This window comes from Mustela lutreola, chromosome 8, assembly GCF_030435805.1.
Source record: "Mustela lutreola isolate mMusLut2 chromosome 8, mMusLut2.pri, whole genome shotgun sequence".
Classification (NCBI taxonomy): Eukaryota; Metazoa; Chordata; class Mammalia; order Carnivora; family Mustelidae; genus Mustela; species Mustela lutreola.
Window position 1 is genome coordinate 90,221,557 of NC_081297.1, and position 25,270 is coordinate 90,246,826.

Sequence of the window (25,270 nt, forward strand, 5' to 3'; positions counted from 1 at the left end):
ATATAAGAGATGTGAAATGTGAATATGAGCTTTTTTTTGAGAATTATAATTGTTCATAGCTTTCCTAGGAAATATTCAATTTCTCTTTAAAGGATTCTTTTGTCTTCAGCTATACTGAAGGCTTGATATTTCTGAGAAAATTGTTATTTTTGTTCTTTTAGGGAGTTTCAGAAAAATGAATGTTTTAAAGATAAAACTTTTTGTATCTAGTAATATTTTAATAGCATTAAAGTGCTTTATCCTAAAATTAGATTTCCCTCATTCTTTGATCTGTTGTTAGTACTGATTCAGCGTACTGATTCACTGAGAACTGGACATAAAATTGAAGCACAACCAAGTGATCTTAACAGATAGAAAGTCATGTGTTCACATTCATGCATGTGGTCTCCTCTTCTGGCAAAGGCTCATATCTGTCATGAAGCTTACTATAATCAGTGATTGTGAGAAAATGAGGACTTAAGTGGTGCTTGTGCAAATTAAAACCTTCATGTTGGCTACATGGGGAGGAGTCTCAAAAACTACTACCAGCAGCATCCCCACTACCTCCAGTAATTAATATGACTCATGCAAGAAACACTATCATCTGGACCTTTATTAACATTATTTGTAATGCTCATAGAAACCCTGAAAATTCTGTTATCTCTCTGTGTATCTATTGTCTATTTTTTTATGCATGCATGCATGCATGCAATTTTTGAGAAAAGCTGAAACTCAAAGATATGAATTAATTTTCCTAAGGATGTTCAGCTAAAAACTTACTGAGTGCAAATCATATTCGCATGACCTTCAACCCTTTGTGTTTTATCATCAGCTCTAGACACTTAGGAAGTCTCCCAGATGTGATCATCTAAGAGAAACTAGTTGCTTGTTGAAGGTTAACTCTCACTACCTTGTTATCCTGACTTAACTTTAGCTATTGGAAAGCTCTTCTTAGTATCATAAAATTCTTAAGTTTTTGAGTTCATCAAAAGACTTATATTCACAACATACTGATGATAGGTTTTTTAAGACTATGTATAATTTTCCCACTCTGACACAGAATAAAAAAAATGACCAGAATAAATATGATCACTTCAAATTTTTTAACCTTATTATTTGAAAATAACATGGATATTAATATGTACATATAAAAACAGCTTTAGAGACTATGTAGTTATTTCATTTTCTTCTATAATTGGAAGATATGAGTAGATATTTTCCCATTAAGAAAAATGTAATAAACAGTTATTACTTTCATGACATAAACTTTTTATATTTATTTGATTATATTGTTTAAATTTTGATTTCTTCTTTGCTTTGGGATTTTAGCTTTTAATGGATGTTTATCTGGAAAATCTTTTGGTAGGATGATTCCACTACTCCTGAATCACCACTGTCCCTATGTAATGCAAATAAGGTATTTAAATTTCCATATTCATTATTGCTCTCTAATTACAAAAACAAGTGCTAATTAAAATAAGACATACAAAACCCAACATTAAGAAATTACTGATTTTTTTCCATAGTCATCTATTTGGAACAATGATGACGATTTATATATACTAATACAATTGTCCACTTTCTAAATCAATCTTTTTGAAATTTCAAGGCTGGCATATTAAAGGTAGCTTTTGCTGTTCCTTTCCATGTATCACTCTCTGTAATGAAGTTTCATGTATATATTGAGGAAGAGGCTGTCAGGCACCTTTTCTTATTTTATCTTACTTAATCATTATAGCAACTCTATAATTAATTATTATTGTTCCAATTTTACAGAAGAACATTGGCGTATTCAAGGTAGTCTGTGCTGTTCCCTTCCATGCAGATAAGGAATGCATGTAATCACTTTCTGTTGTGAAGTTTCACGTATATTGAGGAAGAGGCCTGAGTTCAAATCTCTGTTTTGACACTTATTAATCCTCTGTACACAAGCATTCTAAGCATCAGATTTTAATAAAAAAATTAACATTAAAATAACAACTTTATGGCATTGATATGAGGATAAGATGAAATAAAATAAAAATGCAATAATAAATAAATGAAACTATTTTATTATTGCAATGCACTCTCAAGTAGTAGTTTATCATCATCATATCTTTCTGCTTCATCATTTGCTAAACTAATAACAAGATTGAATGGATTTATTGTGACCAGATTTCCTAACCTTTTTCTTGGGTAATAATCACACATGTAATTCTATGTCAGATTTCTGAGATTTTAAAAAAAAGTCACATGATGATTTTTAAACAGTAGAATAAAGGGTGTTATTTGATAACGTGGGATCATATGAGCAATGGGCATTACAAATTCAGCAAAAGATAGCGCAAAAATTGGTCTTTTCTTTTCTATATGTGTGCTTGTCCATGTAAGCATGGATACTTAGCCCTGCATATCCTGGTGCATATGAGAGCCATTAATAGTCTATAAAACACTTGCCTATAAATGTTATTATATAGGCATATTCCTCTTGGTAGGATGGTAGGATTAACTTCAATCTCACTTGGAAGATATATCGCAGTTACAAACTTCAAATGTGTAAGAAATTTCTTTTAATTTAATTAAATCCTTTTGGTATAATAGAATCAAGTTTCCATTAGCCCCAAATGATTGAAATGCATATGTGCACACACATACACACAGACACACAGTACTTACTCAAAATTATTTCACTCTTCTTTTTTTCTTTCACTCTCCTTAATTAATTATTGAACTCAGGTGTTAAAGAATTACTGTCCAATAAGTGAGTGTATTTACCTCTGTTTCTCTCTGAAGAATTAGATTTAGTTCATTTACAGCATCTGTAATTTGTTTGGTCTCCACACACCCCAGAACACTGCATATATTTTTCACTTCTTCAATAATATCATCTACATTTTGCTATGGATGAAAAATAAGAAGATGCAATTTAATTGGAATACATCTTAAGTCTTTTCCAGGTGAAGAAAACACAACTACTCAGTCATAACATGGAGAAGAAAAATTTATGAATAGTTCATATGAAAAAAGTCAGTCATTTTATTTGTGTGTGAACTCAATTTGAGTCAACACTGTCACATGACTGACAGAGATCTACTTCATTATTAAATTATTGAAAACCATATATTCTTCATAACTGTAAAGTTAATCCCCACCACATTTTCCATGTGTATAAGCTGAACGGGAGTTTAGTTCTGGGTACCACATTTGAGACTGGGCTTGAAGTTAGAGTTTCCCAAAGAAGAGCAACCCAACTATTGGTATATTAATATACTCATTCCAAACAGTGTAGTCACTTTGTTTTCAGCTTTACAGTAAGGTTATCTATGTTAAAAATCCTGGTTCTGCTCCATTTGTACCTGTAACTATTATCAATTATTTAACTTTTGTGGATGTAACTTTTCTCTTCTGTAAAATTAGAAAAATAATAATTAATTACAGGGTTGCTATAATGGTTAAATAAGATAAAATATGAAAAAGTGCCTGGCAGAGAATAAAGGTTACATTTTGGCTAATTAATTCATTTTTTATTTTTATTCATTCACACGAATTTTTCAGTTTATATGAGAAATCAGATACTGTACATCTCCACATAACCAATAAAATAAAAACCAAAAGATAATAAAAACTATGAGAAGGGCATGTATTAGGTGCTATGTTTAGTTTTCATTCATACATTCAAAGTAGATGTGTGATATTAATTTGTGGAAATTTTTAAAATATTACTAATTAAAATGCAAATGCAGAGTTGACTTGGGTCAGTCAGTAGCTAATTTACACTCTCTTAACTCTAGTCTTGAAGTGCTTCATATCTGATCTATTTATCTTATTTAATCTTCCTCAAATTCTGAAAGATAAATATTATATTCATTAAATTCCTGAATTGCTGAGATTGCTAGAATATGTTAAATGAAATGTTCCAATAGTAGAATTAACTTGGTGATTAATTGAATGTGTGGACCAACAGAAAGTTTGTGCTTGGGAAACTAAGAAGATAGGGTCCCATTAATTATGGCAACAAATATTGGGAAGATTTTTGATGAGATTATGATGAATGTGGTTTTTGATACGAAGAGCTTGACCTTCCACAGCGACAATCAAGCACACACATCCTTTAGCTATTGGGAAATGCAGTGCGATTCTAGCTCTGCCAGCTGTTGAATTGAGAACACACACACACACACACGTGCGCGCGCGTGCACACAGAGAACACATGCTCATATAAACACTAGTTAAACTGTAAGAAAAATGTGTAAGTATATGACTTAGCCCAAAACAAAGATAGGATAAATTTCTGGGTGACAGAAATTTAACGAGGGGACTTAAAGCCAGAGCAGTGTCTTCAACATTGATGCTAAATGACCTGAGGGAAATACCAGATTAGATTTAGGCCCCCAGACTTAGAGAATGGTATTTTACTGCTCACGATGCGACAAATGCTGAGATTTTAGACCTAAACCAGTAAGAGGAAGATGGGAAAGGCCAGATCTGGAGCTGAAATCTCAGAATAAGCTCCTGACACTGGATAGGCTGTCACTTGTAAAAGGTGGGAGAAGAAAAACAGTCCCTAACGACCAAGAGAGATTTTGAGGAAGACTTTCTCTTTCCAGGAGCTCTGAGTGAGGAAAATGAATACCTGAAAAAATTGTATGTTTAACTGTGAAGTATGGATTTATGTCAAAAAATTGTGCCAGGATTTAGTGACTATTTTGGACCCAGCAGAAGCAAATGCAAAACTGCTGTATGGAAACATTTTCTAAACTCCAAAACCATGGAGTTTCCCTTAATACATACACATAGGGATGTGTGTGTGCATGTGCACATGTGCGCACACATGCACACACACACAACCTCGTAGAAGAAGAATAATCAGCCTGAAATTTACAAATCCTATGATGGCTGATGCACGAGAGATTCTATAACTATGAAACATGTATTAGTGGTTGAGCATAGTTTTCATAGAGGTGACACCTGGCCAGGAATTTGGATATGTCTGTTTAAACAGAGACTGTGGAGGAAAGAAAAATCGAATGCTGGGTATGTAACATTTCAGAACACCTAATATTTAGGTTGATGGAGAAAGGAGTTTGGGGTCACAGATGGAGCACACAATGCTGAGTCCTAAGCCAGAAGACTATAGTTTAATGGACATAAAGTAAAGGTAGTTGATGGTACTAGGAATCTTTAGCTTGGAAGAAAAAGAAGAAAAAGGAAACATGAGGACTATTTCCACATATTTGAAGTTTGTTTAAGTGAAAAGGTGATAACATTTACTGTAAGCAGCTCTGGAATGACAAATTAGAACAAATGGTTGCAAACTTTATAAATACGTATTTTGACTCCGTATGAGGAAAATCTTTGTAAAAAGTATTTGTTCAAAATTTGAGACTATCCTGTTGATAGAGAGTTCCTCCACATTAAGGGTATGCAGACAGTCAGGAATGTCAAGAGATTTTGCATTTATATAGGATTTGAACTGGACTACCTCTAATCTTTGTAACCCTTTGGGTTAGTGAAAACTGACAATAATGCACTTTTCTTATTTTATATGCTGTATTCCAAGTCTGCCTTAGGAAATACTTGATATATCATAAATTCTGAGGAACAGCATTTTAATACTTTAGATATTAAGCATATCCTAAAAGTATTTTGAACATTGGAGAAGATTGGTGACAACTTTTCTCCTCTGCATTTTTCTGGAAGACAAAACAACATATCCTTCCCTCCCCACTGTTATTTAGCTGTGATGAAGACCAAAGGAACAGCCATGTAAGAGCTTGCCATTTTCCAAGTTTTATATAAACCTTAATGAATTTCTATTTATATTCACTCACTGAAAATTGCCAAATTCAGTTAATGAGTTTGGAGACAAATTAAGAAGTTAGAATTATTTTTGTTCCAGATGAACTAGTTATTGCTATTATAAATTGTTTGTTCCTCAAAGATTAAAAATAGTCCCTGGAGGGGTGCCTGGCTGGCTCAGTCAGTAAAGCATGTGACTCTTGATCTCAGAGTTGTGGGCTTGAGACCCATGTTGGGTGTAGAGATTACTTAAAAATAAAATCTTTTAAAAATATTCTTTGGAGTTCCATTTCAGCTTAAAATATAGATATTTTGTCACACCTTTGCAATGAAAAAAGGCAGATAATATACAGAATAATATTTTTTCCTGACTTCACTCGAGATTTGAGGTCACAAGTGACCAAATATACTAGATTCCAAAGAGTGATAGGCCCCTCCCAAGAGAGATGGAGCATATAAAGTCTTTGACCTTTAGCAGAGCACAGGAGAAAGAGGTGACCACTATATAAGAGGGTAAGAATAAATTAACTAAAATTATAATAAGTTCTTAAAGGGCCAGTCAAGTTGGAATATCTGGAAGTCTAAGACATAATGAGAGTTTACAATCATTATTTAAGCTATTTTCCATGGATGCTTACCAGTTGTTCAGGGAAAATATTGTTCAGGAAAATGAAGGACCATTTAGTGGTCTAGTATGTACCAGATGATCAGCTGTTTCTGGGAGACAGGCACAAAGGCCTGTCTACTTCTGTGGAGCCTTCTCTAACAAGAAGCAAAAGCATTATGCTGCTGGTTGGTGATACTAGGAAAATTATAGTACTCAGAGGGGTAGAACACTCTCTGTCACCCTGATCCCAGGCAAACAAATCTTACTTTGTGGGGAAAGGGAGAGAAAGCAAAGCAGTCTCCCCGTGGGTAAGAGGTAGATATAGCAGAAGATCCTTTGCCAGTGACAGAAAGATCAAAGCAAAAACCTTTGGCCCAGGGGGAAGGGGAAGGATACTCTGTCTTGAGTCAAGGATCCTGCATGGATACCAATCAGAAGCCAGGTACAAGTGTCAGAAAATCATCTTCTGTATAAGAGTAACTACAGATATAAGGCACAGATTGGCTGCCATGTGGAGGGGCAGGGATTCTCAGAAAGTTCCAATCTTGAGACTATAGAACAAAGTCTGCCTATGGCTGTGACTGATCATTCAACATAGATCTCCCTTTACCTTACTACAGAAGATGAATCTATTTAGAATAATAAACAAAGAGCAGAGTAGTGCTGGGGGAGAGACAAGAGTGTTGAGAGGGACTATCTCTGCATAGGTGAGCAGGGGCTGCTGAAAGCTCAAAGTGAAGTAAGAATACCAAGGAAAGAATTCTGGCAGCACAAGCCCCACTGTAATTACAAGTAATAGTAGCTAACCTCTATTTTAAGGAATATGAAGTGTGAAAAACCCTACGGTAATGATAGCAACAACGAAACACAAAGCACAATCTTGACTAGATTGTATCAATAGTGTGTAGTAATAGCATAAATAAAGAACATTGCCCATTTCCAGGTGTGAATTCAATTTACCTCATTCTCTACTATTCTCCATGTGATATTTAGCATTCAATCAAAAATTACAATTTGTATAAAAAAGCAAGTTACAATAACCCATTGTTAGTAGATGAAACAATTGACAAATCTGGATATTTGTTGGAATAATGAGACAAGGACTTTAAAATAACTATAAATAACATGTTACAGGATCTAGTAGAAAATATAGACAACATGCATGATCAGAAGGGGGGACTTCAACACAGAGATGGAAACTATACCGAAAAGCAAATTTAAATGATAGAAATATAAAAATATATGTGATATTAGAGCTGAATTCCTTCAGTGGGCACATCAGCAAATTGAACATAGGAAAATTATCAGTGAAATTATCAGTGAAAATTATCAGTGAAATTGTAGATAGTTCAAGAGAAATTATCCTAACTGAAACATGAAGGGAAAAAACAGTGGGGAGAAAAACTAACATATGACACCTAAGAGCTGTCAAAGTCACATATGCAGTTGTAGTTCTAGAGAGAAGAATGGGGTAGAAATATTTAGAGATAAGCATATCAGAATTTGTTGGATGCCACTAAACTTTAGAGGGAAGTTGATGGCTTTAAAATTTGAATAGTTTTATGTCAATTAAATTGAATTGATAATTAATACCCTTGCCACGAGGAAAAATCCAAAAAGATGATTTCATTGGTAAATTTTATCAAACATTTAAGGACAAAATCATCAAATCCTCTTAAATTCTTTCAGAATATACTGAAAGGGAATACTTCTCAACTTGTACGTCCTGCACTACTCCAACATCAAAATTAAACTACAACATTATAGCAAAATAAAAATACAGACTGATGTGTCTTGTTGATAAAAATGCTAATACCTTTAACAAAATATTAGCTAATTGAATCCAGAAATACCTGGAAAGGGTTTTAAATTTTCACAAAGTGTTCTTTATCCCAACAGAGCAAAAATATTTTTAATATTTGGAAGGAAAAAATGAGAAAAACCTTATGCCAGTCTGTATTGATACAGAAAAGGTATTTGACAAAATTTATTACCCATCTGCAATATAAACTCCTAGCAAATGAGGAATGGAAGGAAACTTTTTCAACCTAGTAAAGGGTGACTAACTTCATGCCAAAAATACATAAACTCCACATAACTTCATACTCCATGGTAAAGGACTGTAACATTCTCCTTAAGATTAACAACAAAGCAAGAGTCCTATTTTTATCACTTCTAATAAAATTCTCTTGGAGATCAAGGCAAAGAAAATCCATATACAGAGAATCTTGGGTTGCATGGTGTCTAGGATGGAAGGTATTTCCTGCAAAAAAGCAGTTGAGCACTTTTTGGTGCAATGCAAATATTTTATATCTTAATGTCTGTGGTTGTTACATAGCCATTTGCATTTGCAAAATTAGTCAAACTTTATGGTTAACATGAGTGTGTTTTACTTTATGTAGATTAAACTTCTAGATAGTTGATTTAATAAATACAAGTCATAATGAAAGTGGAAAGACAAGCCACCAGCTAAAAGGAAATACTGGCAATACACATAATCAAATGATGAGTAAATATGTAAGTAGTTCCTATCAATCTATTTGAAAAAGTTAAGGTAATGTAGAAAATGGATGAAAAGTTTGACTGTGTATCTCTATCTACATCGATATCTATATCTATATATCATAAAAGATGACAGTTTATCAAACTCAATACCCAAAAAACAAATAATCCAGTCAAGAAATGGGCAGAAGACATGAGATACTTCTCCAAAGACATATAAATGGCTAACAGACATGTGAAAAAATGCTCATTACTAGTCATTAGGGAAATATAAATCTAAACCACAATGAGATACCACCTTTCACCCGTTAGAATGGCAAAAATTAACAAGACAGGAAACAACAAACGTTGGTGAAGATGTGGAGAAAGGGGAACACTCTTACACTGTTGATGGGAATGCAGGCTGGTACAGCCACTCTGGAAAACAGTGTGGATTTTCCTTAAGTTGTTAAAAATAGAGCTACCCCATGACCCAGCAAATGCACTACTAGATATTTACCCCAAAGATACAGATTTAGTGAAAAGAAGGGGCACATGCAACCCAATATTCATAGCAGCAATGTCCACAATAGCCAAACTGTGGAAGGAGCCGAGACATCCTTTAACAGATGAATAGATAAAGAAGATGTGGTTCGTATATACAATGGAATATTACTCAGCCATCAGAAAAAATGAACACCTACCATTTGCATTGACATAGGTGGAACTGGAGGAGATTATGCTAAGTGAAATAAGTCAAGCAGAGAAAGACAGTTATCATATGGTTTCACTCATATGTGGAACATAAGGAATAGTGCAGAGGGCCATAGGGAAGGGAGGGAAAAACTGAATGGGAAGAAATCAGAGAGGGAGACAAACCATGAGAGACTCTGGATGCTGGGAAACAAACAGGGTTACAGAAGGGTGGGGGGGTGACTGGGTGATAGGTATTAAGGAAGGCTCCTGTTGTGATGAGCACTGGGTGTTATACACAAATAATCATTGAACACTATATCAAAAACTAATGATGTACTATATATTGGCTAATTGAACATAAATTAAAAAATAAATATTTCAGAAATAAAAAGATGGCAGTTTGATATTTTAAGTAAAGAATAATGAACTTATTCATTATTAGGGAAGTGAAAATTAAAACTAAAATATGATCAAAATATATACCTTACTTAGGCAAAAATTTTAAAGGTTGGAATGTATCATACCTTGGTGAGAAAATGGGGCAATGGGAACTCTCATATGTTATGAAATATATGTGTCCCTATTAGAAAAGGGTCTGTTACCCTAAGTATATACCCTAGACAAATTCTTGATATTAGTTCATGAATATATCAACAGTAGAATATATAAATAAATAGAGGTCCATTGATCTAATTGAGTACCATACAACAATGGAAACAAATCAAAGCCACATGGAACAGGTGGATAAATCTGAAAAACAGTGAGTGAAAGATACATGGCTCAAAAACTACACATAGTTTGATTCCATTTATGTAGACATTAAAAAGGAAACCTAAACTTTATATTGCTAATGAATGGATAGATATACTTTGATGGTGAAATGGAAAAAGGTGAAGTGGTGAAAAGAAAAGCTACAAAACACTTTTCTCTGAAGATTACCTCTTATGTACACGAAAAGAGATCTAACATGGCACATGGTCAGATCCTATGATACTGGCAATATTTTGCTGCTAAAGTTACTGTTTAATAAGAATGTCTGTTCTAATATTATTCTTTAATTTGTATATATATCATTGTATATTCTTCATGTATTATTTAATTCACTGCATAAATCTCAAATAAAATGTCAGATCATATCATTCCTTTGATGGAACCCTTCAGTGCTTTCCATCTCACTTGGAATATGAATTATGTTGGCTAGTGATTATCTTCCTTACTGAAGATCTAGTTTCACTTTTTCGTTTTTTCTTTAAGTCTAAGAGCGTTCTATACATAATAGGTTTGACTTTTAGTAGTTTCAGTGTGCCCTTTATTTCTGCTAAGGCAGGTTCCAATTCTGCAGTTGTGTTTTATTATCCCTGTGACCTGACTTTATCTCCTTCATCTCCTTGACTTCTTTTGTAACCTTTAACTGTGTCCTTGTTACCTATTCGTTTTATTCTATTTTTTTCTTGTGATTTTTTGGTCCTTTCCTACCTCTTCTTATATTCTATTGTGAATGCAAATCGGTTTTGTGAAATTTTTCTTCTGGATCCTGTACAGTCCTTTACATTAGTAATAGTGTTAAAAATAGCAACTTTCATAGCAATAAAATAACACTTATCTTTACTTGAATACTTTTTAACTTCCAACCACTATATTATATTAAATACATTACATCCACTTTTTATTAATTTTTAAAAATACCTTTATATTTTATTATAATCACTCTATTGATGAAGAATACTAATGCTAGGAAAGTTGAATAAAAACTTCCATAGTGGTGGAGAGCTGTCATCCAGATACCTGACTGGAATCTCGCTCCTAAATTCTGTCTTTACTGCTACTCTGTTCAAACTATGTTTGAATTGAACATCTAAATATCCAGTAATAGATCTGCTTGTTACTAAAAGAGCTTCAGTTCTAATAAAGCTAAATATATAAGATCCCTTTGTGCCCCTTTTATTACTACTTGTATATGGAAATTTTAGCCCCTGTCTAGAGTCTGAACACAATTGGATTTTGGTCTCAGAGAGAGGAAATTGTGAGGTAATTATTATTATTCCTTACTCATTGAGTTACTTACACCTGAATAATAGAGATGCCATTCTGGTTATCTAGTTGGTACACTGAGTCATGAGCAGGATGGTAAAGTGTTTAGAGGTTTGAAGCTCTTTGTAGACCAAGAAGATATTTCATGAAGCCAAACCATGTTTTGAAACATGAGTAGATTTTTCTCAGTCGACTTCCATCTGGTTTACAGTTAGTTCACCAGTTACTAGATTCTAGTATAAGTTTGTCATCAGTGGGAGGGATTGCTAACTTTCTGTAAAGGGCTATTTGACCTTGTAATAATAATTTTAGAGACAGTGCATTACAGGCTACTAGGAAGAAGCACTTTGAATCAGAAGTTGATTCTTGCACATAGATTGCAATCTTGTTTTACACTGCTTTGCTGTGTATGTATACCATTCTGTGTACATTATTCATGTAAATATGCTGTCTTTCCAACTAGATCATCGGCAACATCAGAGTATGGTTCTGATTTCCATTTCTCTTGATTCCAGTGAGTAAATAGTTCACTAATTTGCATTAAGTAAGCACTGACTAATATCTTAGGGGGAAAATTCTTTCTCTTTCTTCCACTTTCAACTTCTCTGAAATATTAGAGATGAATGCAGAATATAGAATGAATATAGAAAATATTCATAACTTTCTGGATATTAGTAAATAGGTGAGAGGAAGAAGATGTTCAAAGGAAAAGTTCTATGTAAACTATTTACAAAACTATCTATTTAGCAAACATAATAGTCAGAATGCGCAACCTGAAATAGGTCAAGTCTAAAATATGTTAAATGACTATGGCTGAGGAAATAAAATATTTAAAAATTTAAATTATCCAAATTACTCAATAATATTCATGTCATATTTATTCAGCCTGCATGTTTGCTATTTTTTAAAAAATTGCATTTAATAACTCAAGTGTGGAAAATAAAAAAAATATTTTTCAAATTGGTACTGTTTTCAACATTGATGAAATGCTACCTAATGCAATTTTTTATAATAAATAGGAAGCACAAAATTATGAATCAGTCATATCACAGTCTGTCTCACTTCTCAGATATTTACCAGTGATACCTCATAGGAAGAATCACATTTAAAAAGCTCTTGGTTTTGGAAGGAGTTCATCTGGGAAAATCGCAGACACTGTGGCCTATTTATAAGATAATTCAGATGTGGGTGATGATAACTATTTGCCTGTGTTAATGTAAAGACAGTAACTATTTGATGTTTTGCCAATTTTTAAGTCATACTGGGAAATTTAAAAATAATCTATGGATTCTTTTGAAGTGGAAATATTAGAGGCTTCATATGAGTAAGATGATCAGACCTCTTAGAAATTAAGAACTTTACAGATTCTCAACAATTTGTGTGTGTGTGTATGTGAGTGTGTGTGTGTAAAATGGCATTTGTGATACATGAGCAGTACCAAGACATTTAAGTAATTACAATTCATTCATAAGTAGCTTACTATAACCTCAAAAATATATTTACATAAAATTGAGTGACACAAATGATCTAGGAATGAAGTCTTCATTTGCATTGAGTACCTAGTAAATTTCAAATTCTATACAAAGGTGAAAAATCAAGCTGAAAAAAGTACTAATTATAATACTTTTATGAGACTTAAACCAATCTGCGAGTTTTTTTTCACATTTCACATTTTAAACTTCCATATTTAAGCTGGGCTCAAGAAAGAAAAATCCTGTTAGAATGAGAGGATTACAGTTTGGAAGGGTATATGAGTTGTGTGTCATCACTTGTGTATTTGAATATTTATGTGGAATTCACATGAGTTTGGTATCTTCATCAAGAAATATTATTTATTTTCTGAATCTTTTACTGTTAATTAAAATTAAGAATAGTCACCTAGGTTCTTTATCTTTTCATATATATCAGGAGTCAATTATTTAATGGATAAAAAAATCCTGACTTGTTTTAAAAACACTGTCTTGGGGCACAAGGTAGTGTAGCCGATTGACTGTCTGACTCTTGGTTTCAGCTCAGGTTATGATCTCAGGGTTTTGGGATCCAGCCTGTGTTGAACTCTGTGCTGTGTGTGCTGAGCTTGGATGTCAGCTTGGAATTCTCTCTCCCTTCTCTTTCAGCCCCTCCCCCTGTTCTCTCTCTCTCTCGCAAATAAATAAATAATTCTTTAAAAAAAAAACAAAAACAAAACACTGTCTTATACAATTTTCTATAATCATAGGTGGTTTTATCTGTGGAAGATTAAGTTACAAGAAATGATCTGCCTAATGGTGACCACAACTTGGATGCCTAGTTGGTGACCAAATCTCAGTAGTCTTAGACTAAATCCATCATTTTCCCCTGTCAAGCTAGCTTCTCCTCTCTTTGCTATTTTAGTGAACTGATGTCTCCATGCAGTCAATTAGCAGCCAGGAATGTGGAGGTATTCTAGACACTCTCTTGTTTTACACAAAGTCTTTCACCAAATCATATAAGTTGCATATTTTTACCTATTTTGAATTTGTCCCCAACTACCTACCCCTGTTGTAGAGTTTTTGTCAATACCCTCATCATCTCTTTGGGCTAATGAAATGCTCCTCTAATCACCCATCTGTCATTCTACTGGCTTGCATAATGGTTCTATGTCAGCAGCTGATAAATTAGAAAATCATTAAATTGTCCATAAAGTGTCCTGAAGATCCAATATAATGGCCCCTGCTTGCCCCTTTCATCTGGTCTCTTTACAGGCCTTTAACCCTAATTGTAGCCATTCCAAATTTCATACAGTTTTCAAGTCACAACAGGCTGTTTCCTAACTGCTTCTATTCGTGGTGTTCTATACTGATAGTTATCCCCACCCCCCACCTTCCTTCACGTGCCACTTCTCTAGCTGGCATACTCATTTTTCAACATCCAGGTCAAATAGGTAAAATTGATAACATTCTTCCATGGCCTATATACACATAGGTCTTTCACAGTATCTGTGACACTTTATTAACACACATCTATTTACTTTTATGCCTTGATAGAATGAAAGCTTCTGAAGTATAGACCTTCTACTTTATTCGTCTTTGTATCTTCAGAAAACTGTAAAGTTTTAGAAAAAGAGTATATGGTTAATAGATGCTTGTTGAATTGACAGGTGAAGTAACATAAGTTAATACCTGGGTTTTCAATAGGCATTTCAGATGGAAGTCATATTTTTTTATTACCGTTGAGAGGCACTGTCTGGAAAGAAAAAAAAAAAAAACTTTGTTTAAAAGTGGGTAGAAAAGCTTACATAAACTTTAGCATATTTATCATAAATTCTGTTTTGTCCATGATTCTATAGCAGACATGGTTAAAAAAGAATTGCTGCTGACACGATTTTAAAAACCATTTCAGATGCATGTTTATAAACTTTCTGTAACTTGATAAGCTACAAACTTATTTGAAAACTTTAGAACTCCAAAAAAAAAAAAAAACCTCATGACAAATTAACCAAACCTCTCAAAGACTGTTCATTGTATCAAGCTACTCTTTATTCAAAATATAAATTACAAAAGGATTCATGAGCAGATAATGACAAATACTAACATCTAAGAATTGTTAAATATGCAAAATCTTGAAGAGAATCCCTTTCAGAATTGATGACATATATTTATAATACATAAAGTTGTCTTTGGCTTCAGACCTCTGTGTTCTTCTTTCCTGAGATTCTCTTATTGCTCCAACTTTATCTTTGCTTCAGTGAAATAGATGTGAGATTAGTAGAGGTTTTTCTGACTTCACTTATCAAAATTATTTTCCTAAACATTAAGATTTTCCCTTCCTATTTGTCCCAGAAACTCCTGAATTGAATTGAACAAATGATACAACACAAACACACACCAATATATTTTACAATAGTTGCCTTCTCAGCCTTGTTAAATCATCACTTTAGTTGCATTACATCTTATAGTTCAAAGACAAAATTCATAGACTATGTAAAAGTGGAGGTATAGGAAAAGAATAGTGAAAAATTTTGGTTATTGGAGAAAAGGATTTTATATAAAATCTGACCTTAAAACTTAAAAGACCCCCAAGAATATATACCTAGTTCAGCACCTTGCTATTAAATATTATATTTATTTTATAGAAAAACTCCTAGAAACTAACGAGGGTATGTGATTTGCCCAACTTCTAAATGGAAGTCAGGTCAGGGAAGAGGAAAACTGAAAACAAAGCTCCTGCCATCTAGTGTTTGATCTTTTAATGACACCATCAAGTGGGCTGTGGAAGGCAGGCAGAAGAGCATTGTATTCCAGAAAGCAGTCTTGGAGATCACAATGATGGCAAAGTAGGAGATCCCATCCTCTGTCTTCCCACAGTAAGACAACTATCCATGAACAGAAACAGCTCTGGGAGAGCTTAGGAGTCCTTCCAAGAAACTTACATAATACTGTAGAACAACAACAAAAGCTAAGAATAACCACACAAAAAGGGCAGGGAGGGCACTTTCATTTTACCTGCCTCATCCCATCCTGCAGGCTAGCATTTCTCACTGCCAAGAGGGAAACCCCCTTGCTGGGAAAGGGAGAGCGGTGAACCAGCAGCTTTCCCAGCCTTTTGGGCCATTACGGGAAGGACCTGCATTGGTTTTACTCCAGCCAGAGACCAGCAAAGCGGAGATGCATAAAGATAGCTAGGAACAAGGAAGAAGGGCTGCGGCTACCACTATGAGTCACACAGCGGGAGTTACAGTGGTTCCCAGTGACCAGCTCTACAGAGGGCCCAGTAACTTTTACCACTGAAGAAACCAACAACCAACAGAGAGGCCGTAGAACCCCCTGCAGATTTCCCTGTTTCCCTCATATACACAGGTATTCACATCCACAAACAGCAGCTGCTTGAGTTCCTCTCCACTCCTTCCTCACCCCACTGCCACTCCAGGGCTTACCTGTAGCTGGTTCCCAAGCTGCGCACCTCCAACCCTTTGGCTTGACTAATGTCTTCACTGCCGTGCACATGTCTTAGGGAGACACTGCAGTCACAGGAATGCACAACAACATCCAGGGCCCCCATAGCTGCTTGTGGGCCTGGTTCTGTCCCTGTTTCCTGTCATTAACTCACACAGTGGGCTTGCTTGCAACCAGCCCCTCCGGCTGTATACCTGCACCTAACCAGCCTGACTCCCATAACAACCTCCACTGCTATGCACAGGATGAAGGTCTGCAGCCAGAGGAGTGCATGCCAACAGCCCGTGCACCTACAGTTAGTCCTAGTCCTTGCTGCCAGCCCTGTCCTCCCCCACTATCTGTATGTCTGCTACTAGCCACTGCCACTACACAGGCACCTGCAGCTGGCCCCTGCAACTGTTGTGTGTGTGTGTGTGTGTGTGTGTGTGTGTGTGTGTGTGTGACCAGCTCTAGTAGCAACCACTGCCTGCCCTGGTCCCTAGCTACTGGACCTGGAGGCACCACTGAAGATGCCAACAGCACGTGCAGCCACTGCAGATCTCCCATAGCACTTCTAGGGCCACACAGTTAATGCTGTGGGTCCCATTAATGCTGTGGGCTGATCCAAGGGGACATTACACTCACCAGATCTGGGTCTTCCACATGGCTCTCTCCTTGGTGCCCTGCACTACCAGACCCAGGAACATAGCGTGCTCCAATGTGCCTCACCTGCAGGTGAAGGTCCTGCACTGAGATCAGCCCATAAAGTCTGGAATACGTGACAGCTTCTTCCCATGCACAGACACCTCTGCAAGGCTCTAGGGATCACAAAGAATCGGGGAAATAGGACTCCACCATAGGAAAAGAATAAACTTTTAGCAACTGACCTCAAAGTGACCTTAAAGTGGAGATACATGAATGGCCTGACAAAAAAATTTAAAATAGTTGTTCTGAAGAAACTCAGAAGTATAAGGGAACACAGAAAGACAATTTATTGAAACCAGCAACACAATATAAGAACAAAATGAGAAATTCAACAATGGTATAGAAAACATACAAAAGAACCAGAAGTTTTGGAGCTAAAGAATACAGTAGTTGAACTGAAGAATTCAAAAAAGAAGCAGAAGAGAGGGCAGAAGGGTCCTGGCAGAAGAAGGGACCAAGAAAAAGAAAAAATAAGTAAGCTCAAAGACAGATCATTTGAAATTACCTAAGCAGAGGAACAAAAGGAAAAAGAAAAGGAATTAAAAAGGCCTATGGGATTCATGGAACACTATAAAAAGAATTGATGTACATGTCATTGTAGTCCCAGAAGGAGAAGAGAATGAGAAAGGAACAGACAGCTTATATAAAGATAATGGCTTTTGAACTTCCCAAACCTGGGGAGAGATTTGGGCATCCAAGTTCAATTGGAGTAGCTGAGTGGATAAAGACACAACTATATATATCCTGCCTGCAAGAGACTCCCTTCAGCTTCAAGGACACACACACATTCACAGTAAAGAGATGGAGAAAGGTACTTCATGCATATAGAGACCAAAAAAGAGCAGAGGTAGCTATACCTATCTTATACAAAACAGACTTTAATTTAAAAGCTGTTACAGTGGCTGCCTGGGTGGCTCAGTATGTTAAGTGTCTGTGTTTGGCTTAGATCATGAACCCACCAGGATCCCAGGACCAAGCCTTTAGTCTGGCTCCCTGCTCAGTGGGAGTCAACTTGTCCCTCTTCCTCTGTGCCTCTCCAGACTACTCTCTCTCTCTCTCCACCATCTCTCTCACTAATAAATAAATAAAATCTTTTAAAAAGCTGTTATAAGAAACAAAGAAGGAGCAAAAGAGACTACTATGAGCAATTACGTGACAAAAAATTGGACAACCTAGAATACTGGATAAATTCCTAGAAAATACTACCCACCAAGTCTGCATCAGAAGGAAGTAGAAAATCTGAATAGACCAATAAGAAGATTAAATTGGTAATCAAAAACCTTCCAACAAAGAAAAATTCAAGGGCAGATGGCTTCATTGATAGATCCTACCAAATTTTTAAAGACAAATTAATACCAGTTCTTCTCAAACTCTTCCAAAAACTTAAAGAGGTTGGGACACTCTCAAACTCATTATATGAAGCCAGAATTACCCTGATACCAGAGCCAGAGAAGGGCACTACAAAAAAATAAAGCTACAGGCCAATATCCCTGATGATTATAGATGCAAAAATTTCCAACAAAATACCTGCAAACCAAATTCAACAGCATATTAAAAGGACCATGACCTAGAAAATTGGGATTTTCTTGGGATGTAAGAATTATTTAACTACACAAATCAATAAATGTGATAAGGCACATGAATAAAATTAAACAAATCATTGATTATCTTAATAGAAGCAGAAGAGCATTTGAAAAAAGTTACATTCTTTCAGAAAAACTTTAAACAAATTAGGTATAGAGAAACATATCTCAACATAATAAAGTTCATATATGACAACCCACAGCTATCATCATACTTAATGGTGAGATGTTGGAAGTACTTCCTCTAAAATCAGGAACAAAGTAAGGGTTCCCACGTTCACCACTCCTATTCAGTATGGTACTAGAAGTCTTAGAGTAATCAGACAAGAAAATGAAATAAAAGGCATTCAAACTGGAAGGGAGAAGTAAAATTTTGTCTGTTTCATGATGGTACGATCTGATATGTAGAAAATCCTGATGACTCCATCCAAATACTCCTAGAACTAATAAATGAATTCTGTAAAGTTTCAGAATGCAAGACAAATATATACAAATCAGTTGGATTTCTATACATGACAGAGAAAGTTTTGTAAAATTAAGAAAAAATCCCACTTACAACACTTACAATAGCATAAAAATAGTAATAAGGAAGTGAAAGATCTATACACTGAAAACTATAAGACATTGATGAAAGAAATTGAAGAAAACACATAAATTGAAAAGTTTTCAAGGTTTTAGATCAGAAGAGTTAATATTGTTAAAATGTCCATACTACTCAGAGCCACCTATATATAGATTATATATTTTAAGTAAGCCCTCTGTCCAACATGGGGCTTGAACTCACGAAACTGAGATCAAAAGTCTACTGATTGGGGCACCTGGGTGGCTCAGTGGGTTAAAGCCTCTGCCTTCGGCTCAGAGCATGATCCCAGGGTTCTGGGATCGAGCCCCACGTTGGGCTCTCTGCTCTGCGGGGAGCCTGCTTCCTCCTTTCTCTGCCTGCCTCTCTGCCTACTTGTGATTACTCTCTCTCTGTCAAATAAATAAAATCTTAAAAAAAAAAAGTCTCCTGATTGGGCCCACCAGGCACCTCAATAAATATAGTTTTATCAAAATTCCAGTGTCATTTTTCACAGAAATAATAAAAACAATCCTAAAATTAATAAGGAACCTCAAAATACCCTGAATAGCCAAAGCAATCTTGAGAAAGAACAAATCCAGAGTGATCACACTTCCTGATTTCAAACTATTTTACAAAGATTTGGAAATCAAAAGCATTATGATGCTGATATAAAAACAGTCACATGGACCAATCAAACAGACTTAAGAGCCCAGAAATAAACCTACACATATATGGTCAAGTATTATTTGACAAGGATCCAAGAATAATCAGTGGGGAAAGGATAGTCTCTTCAATAAATAGTGTTGTGATAAGTGGATATTCTCATGCAAAAGAATGAAATGGCACCCCTATCTTAAACCTTAAACTTTGCCCTGCACAGCAAAGGAATGAATGAACAAAATAAAAAGGCAATCTAAGTTATGGGAGGAAATATTTGCAAACCATATATCTGATAAGAGATTGATACCTAAATGTAAAACTCAGCAGTGAAAAATCAGTCCAATTTAAAAAAATGGAGAGAGGACTTGAGTAGACATTTATCCTAAAAAATATATACAAATGGTCAAGAAGCATCTGAATAACAAGTGCATGAACAGTATCACTAATTGTTGGGGAAATGCGAATCAAGACCATAATGAGATACCACCTCACACCTGTTAGAATGGCTATTATCAAAAAGACTCTTGTCAAGGCTGTGGAGAAAAGGGAACCCTAGCGTACTGTTGGGAATGTAAATTGGTATAACTGCTTTGGAAAACAGTATGAAGTTTCCTCAGAAAATTAAAATAAATAAAAAAGTAGAACTATGCTCTCATCCTGCACTCCCCAAGTTCATTGCCACATAATTCACAATGGCCATGACAAACAACCTAAATGTTCATCAGTGGATGAATGAATACACACACATGCACACACACACACACACACACATATACATATATAATGCCATATATATAAAATAATATATATCAATAATACAAAATACTATATATAAAATAATATATTTTGTGTGCAACTTTATATGTAAATATATGCATTATTTATAAATATTTCATATATAGATATTTTATATAGACTTATAAAATTATATACAATATATACAATTAAAGTAGAATAAGTAGTTACTGAGAATTAAACATTTGGTTTTAGTTCTAGCTAGAGCATAAATTATCTGTATGATGGTTGACAAATTTTTGAAATAAATTGAAGATAAGCTGCACTGCCCTAGGGTTGAAGAGAAGGCGTGGAGGACTTAGATTCTGAGGCTAGTCCATCCCTGTCAGGTTTCCTCTAGTCTTTTGCTTTGCCCTAATTTAACCCTGTGAACACCTGGACTGCACAGTGGTCAAGGTCACCAGTCTTTTGTGAAGGGCCGGATAATGGCAGGGTGATGCAGGAACAGAAAGAAAAAAACTACCTTGCTCTCATCTTCTTTTCCTACCCTTCCCTTGTTTCTCTGTGTCTCAGGCAGCAGCTGTCTACATGTAAGTCACAACCCTCTACCAAACCAGTTCAAAGCAATCCTTTGTCTCCCAAGGATTTCTCACTTTTTAAAAAATTTGTCAGATTTGATATCTCTCTACAGGTTTTTTTTCTTTTTTGGATAAATTTATTTTGGAATAAGGAAACTATAGCCTTTTTTAATACGTCATTTTGATGAGAGCTCATACCTAATCCATGTAATTAGCTATAAAATAAAAATTTGAGTTAGGTTATATTGAAAGTCCTCCCTATTACTACCTATTCTCTGATTTTATTGTTGAAGACAAATATTTTGTGGGGGGGGTAAAGAGAGGCCCATATGGTAAGACTATAGTTTAATAGGAAAATATATGGTCTTTGCAAATTTCAGAGAGTTGGTCTTTGCAGATTTCAGGCAGACCTAATTTTGGTCCTACCACTGATGAACTGAGTGGCCTTAGGCAAGGTATTTAATCTTCTAAAACTTTAGTTTCTTTGATTTTGAAATAAATACTGTGTCTTATCATAAGGTTGTAGGGAGAATTAGATGAGGTTATATATGCAAAATGTACAATAACTCCATTAAGTGATGATAGCTATTATGAATGGTCATAATAGAACAATTTTAACTCATATTTTATATCAGGTTTGCTTCTGAAATTAATGTTAAATACCTCCCATACCCCATTTTTCACTAATTCAACTCCATACCCCATTTTTCACTAATTCAACTCAGAACAACTTTAATTCCAGATAAACCCATAGTGTGGTATGATATTTTCTCCCAGTTTACCTTTCTGATGGGTCTATTCTTTTCAGTAATACATGCATACATTTAGATATCACAATCAATTAGGATATGTTCATTGACTGTCATTTGAGTTTTCCAATTTGAATTCACACTCCTCTGTTTATGATACACCAATTATTTTCAGGGAGTTCAAGAAAGAAATTTAAAGCAGGAGGTTTTGACTTTCAAAGTATGGAAATTCAGTTATACAAAGAGCTTAGTGACACATGCACACTCAAATTCACAAAATGAATGAGGAAAAAAAAAACCTTGAAAATGTAATAACTGGTAGCAGAGAGATTTTAAAATGAATGTTAGATTGTTCTGGAAGGTGTTAGCAGCTCTTCAAATGTATCTGAATAGCTGTGGAGAATAGATAATTATTAACAAAATTTGCCAAAGGGAGATATCTATTAAAAGTATAATAACTTCCACGGTACTAGTGAAAGGACAGTTTTTACAATCAACTGAAAAATATTGTGATTTGGCACTTGAGAACTCAGTCAGAAAGTAGTCTTGGAACAAAATAAAATATCTTACCTGGATACTTTCCAAATATGCATAAATTCTAGAAGTTGGTTCAGATAAAACTGACTGTGGTCATCTTCATGCTGTAGACAGCAGAATATATTAATATTTATAGAGTGAATAGGAATGAGTACCAAAAATAGGTCTGTAACTTCCTGCTGTCATTTTATTCACCTCTTTTGATAACCCTCATTGATCATTTTAATACTTTGTTTTAAAGACTTTACAAGACACTTCTTAACTCTGTAGGCATTCTTTAAAAAAAAAAATGAATCAGAAAGCTGAGCTTTGGTTGAGGATAACCTCAAGGATGATTGAAAAACATCCTGGCATCACCAAGGTCAGACATTAGGTTCTCCTAGCAGAAAGGCAGTTTTGCAGACACTAGTTCTCTCACATACATGCATAGTCTCTTTACATTCAGGCTGTGGATGCCATGGCAGTCTGAGACTTGATAGCTTGTCACATCGGCTGGCAGACTCAGAATGAACTCCATTTTTCAACTTTACCACATCTTGCCTCCCAAATATTAGTGTAAGAGGAATTATCAGGGGGCCTGTGTTTTCTCCCAAGATGAGCAGAAACTGCTCATTGTAAAATATCAGTTCTGTGGTCCATATGCATAAACACACAAACACACATGCATACATGCATGCACACACACACACCCTGTAACTCTTCAATTAGCAGTTCTGCAACAGGTGCTCATGAAAATACTATGCAAGTCTGCAAGGGAGAATGCGATACACTCCCTCTTAATGGCACTATTTCACTACACACAGCTGTTAAGTTTGAAAGCTAAATGAGTCCCTAAATACCTGGAGTGCATGTAATCTTGTATGTTAATACATGATCTATTTTTAAAAGTGCCTATTAGAGCTCCTGACAGAAAACATCAGAAGGAAGACCTTGATATGGCCTAAGGTCAAAGGTATATTAATATTTTTAATGGGTGATTTTGTGAGGAAGAGTAAAGAAGCTGTTACATGGAGAGAATAAGGCCATCCCTATAATACAGTATGTTGAATGCATGCTACAAAGAAGAAACACTTTGAGAAGAAGAAAAGAAAACTTTTTCTGAAGTTAAAACCAAAGCAAGCATATAAATAATGACGTATTTGCATCTTTCTGTATAGTATAATCATATTCATTTTAAAACCACTTTACTTGGCTTCCAGAGATGCTTTTGGGGGAGAAATTGGCCTTTGTCATATTGTCACTTATAAGAAAAGTATTTTTATTTAAAGGAACTCAAAAGTCTGGCGAACAGGTTTAAGCACTTGTCCATGGAATATATTGTACACTTTACTTTTCTCCAAAGCTGAAGGTCATTCCTTCATCTTAAGGAAAAAGTTAAGGTGTCTCTTTTTGTCTTTTCCCTACAGAAATCTACTGCTGTATGTGTTCTGTGAATGTTTCCTTGAGCTAGAATGAAATCTTGGTTTTTATGATTAATATCAACAATGTTGGCAATCCTTGTCAAATTTGAGAGAGATAAAGAGAAAAATCTTTTTATAAAAGACTCAGTTATACACATCTAATGAGGATGGGGATTGTAAAATTTTGAAATCTAGAAAGATTTCTAAGGACTTGTCAACATATCAACATATTTTATGAATAATCTCATGGAACAAGAATTAAATGACCATATTTCAGTATAACACAAACAAGTTTAAAATAGGAAAGGCATCTGAGATGAATTGAGCTTTGCGGTATACTTGTACAATTAGAGAAATCTCACATCTCGAGTGTAAGGCAATGGTGTCAAGAAATTTAACAGAATAATAATCATCATTATGTTCCTAGTATTATACAGAAGAAATATTGTAAGCCAATTTACGTAATTTTACTGAAAAGGAATATAATTGTTTATAAATGTTTTTATATAGATAAATTATGAAAATCATAGAGAATTTTGATACTATGTTAAACAATAGAATCAGCATCTCCTTATCATAGGAAGTTTTTAATAGTAAAAGGCTAACATACCATCTAGTCTAACACCTTAATTTTATGACACCAATAATTGATACTTATGTAGTTCTGATTAGGCACAGGCACTGACTTAAGCTCTTCACTTACATTTTTCAATTAAGTTCTAATAATAATCATATTAGGTATGTATTATTATTTACATTTTTCTTAACAAGAAAACTAGGTTGAATATAAGCATGTGTCCAAGAGCAGACATTTGAATTTGGCAGTATCAGTCCAGAATCTGTTTTTAAACAAGTTGCCAGATCAGTAAATTTAACACTCTGTTTTTTTTAAGGTGAAGGCTAGGTCTATGTAGGATTTATACATAGAAGTAATCACTACAACTCGCCCTTCATATTCATCTGTATCAGGTGTTCCTACCCCAGGCTTTAGAAACATAATTCTTTTCTTTCAAAGCACATATCTCTATCAGACGTTTTTTTAAAAAATTATTTTATTTTCCTTTAGAGAGAGAGAATGCATGTGAGCACACGCATGAGTGGGGGAAGAGGCAAAGGGAGAAAATCTTCAAGCACACTACTAGCTGAAGGTAGAGCCCTTTGTGGGGCTTAATCCAATGACCCATGAGATCAGGGCCTGAGCCCAAACTAAGAGTCAGTTACTCAACCAACTGAGCCACCCAGTCTATGAGACTTTTTAAAATGTATATTTGTTTATTGCATGTCTTCTTTACTAGGA

The 25,270-nt window shown here is 34.9% G+C and overlaps 1 protein-coding gene across 5 annotated transcripts in view; it reads right to left on the reverse strand.

The window, feature by feature from the left end:
• The window catches only part of PIK3C2G (phosphatidylinositol-4-phosphate 3-kinase catalytic subunit type 2 gamma), a 354,883-nt gene that overhangs the window by 267,268 nt on the left and 62,345 nt on the right, over positions 1–25,270 (reverse strand). For all 5 annotated transcript variants that reach the window (XR_009356772.1, XM_059185937.1, XM_059185939.1 and 2 more), the window contains exons 7-9: positions 22,607–22,677; positions 14,713–14,776; positions 2,734–2,856 (exon numbers count right to left, since the gene is read on the reverse strand). Coding sequence is in view for 4 of the 5 variants with exons in the window: in XM_059185937.1 (XP_059041920.1) it covers positions 2,734–2,856; positions 14,713–14,776; positions 22,607–22,677 (258 nt within the window). In the remaining variant the exon portion in view is untranslated. The remainder of the gene's footprint in view (positions 1–2,733; positions 2,857–14,712; positions 14,777–22,606; positions 22,678–25,270) is intronic.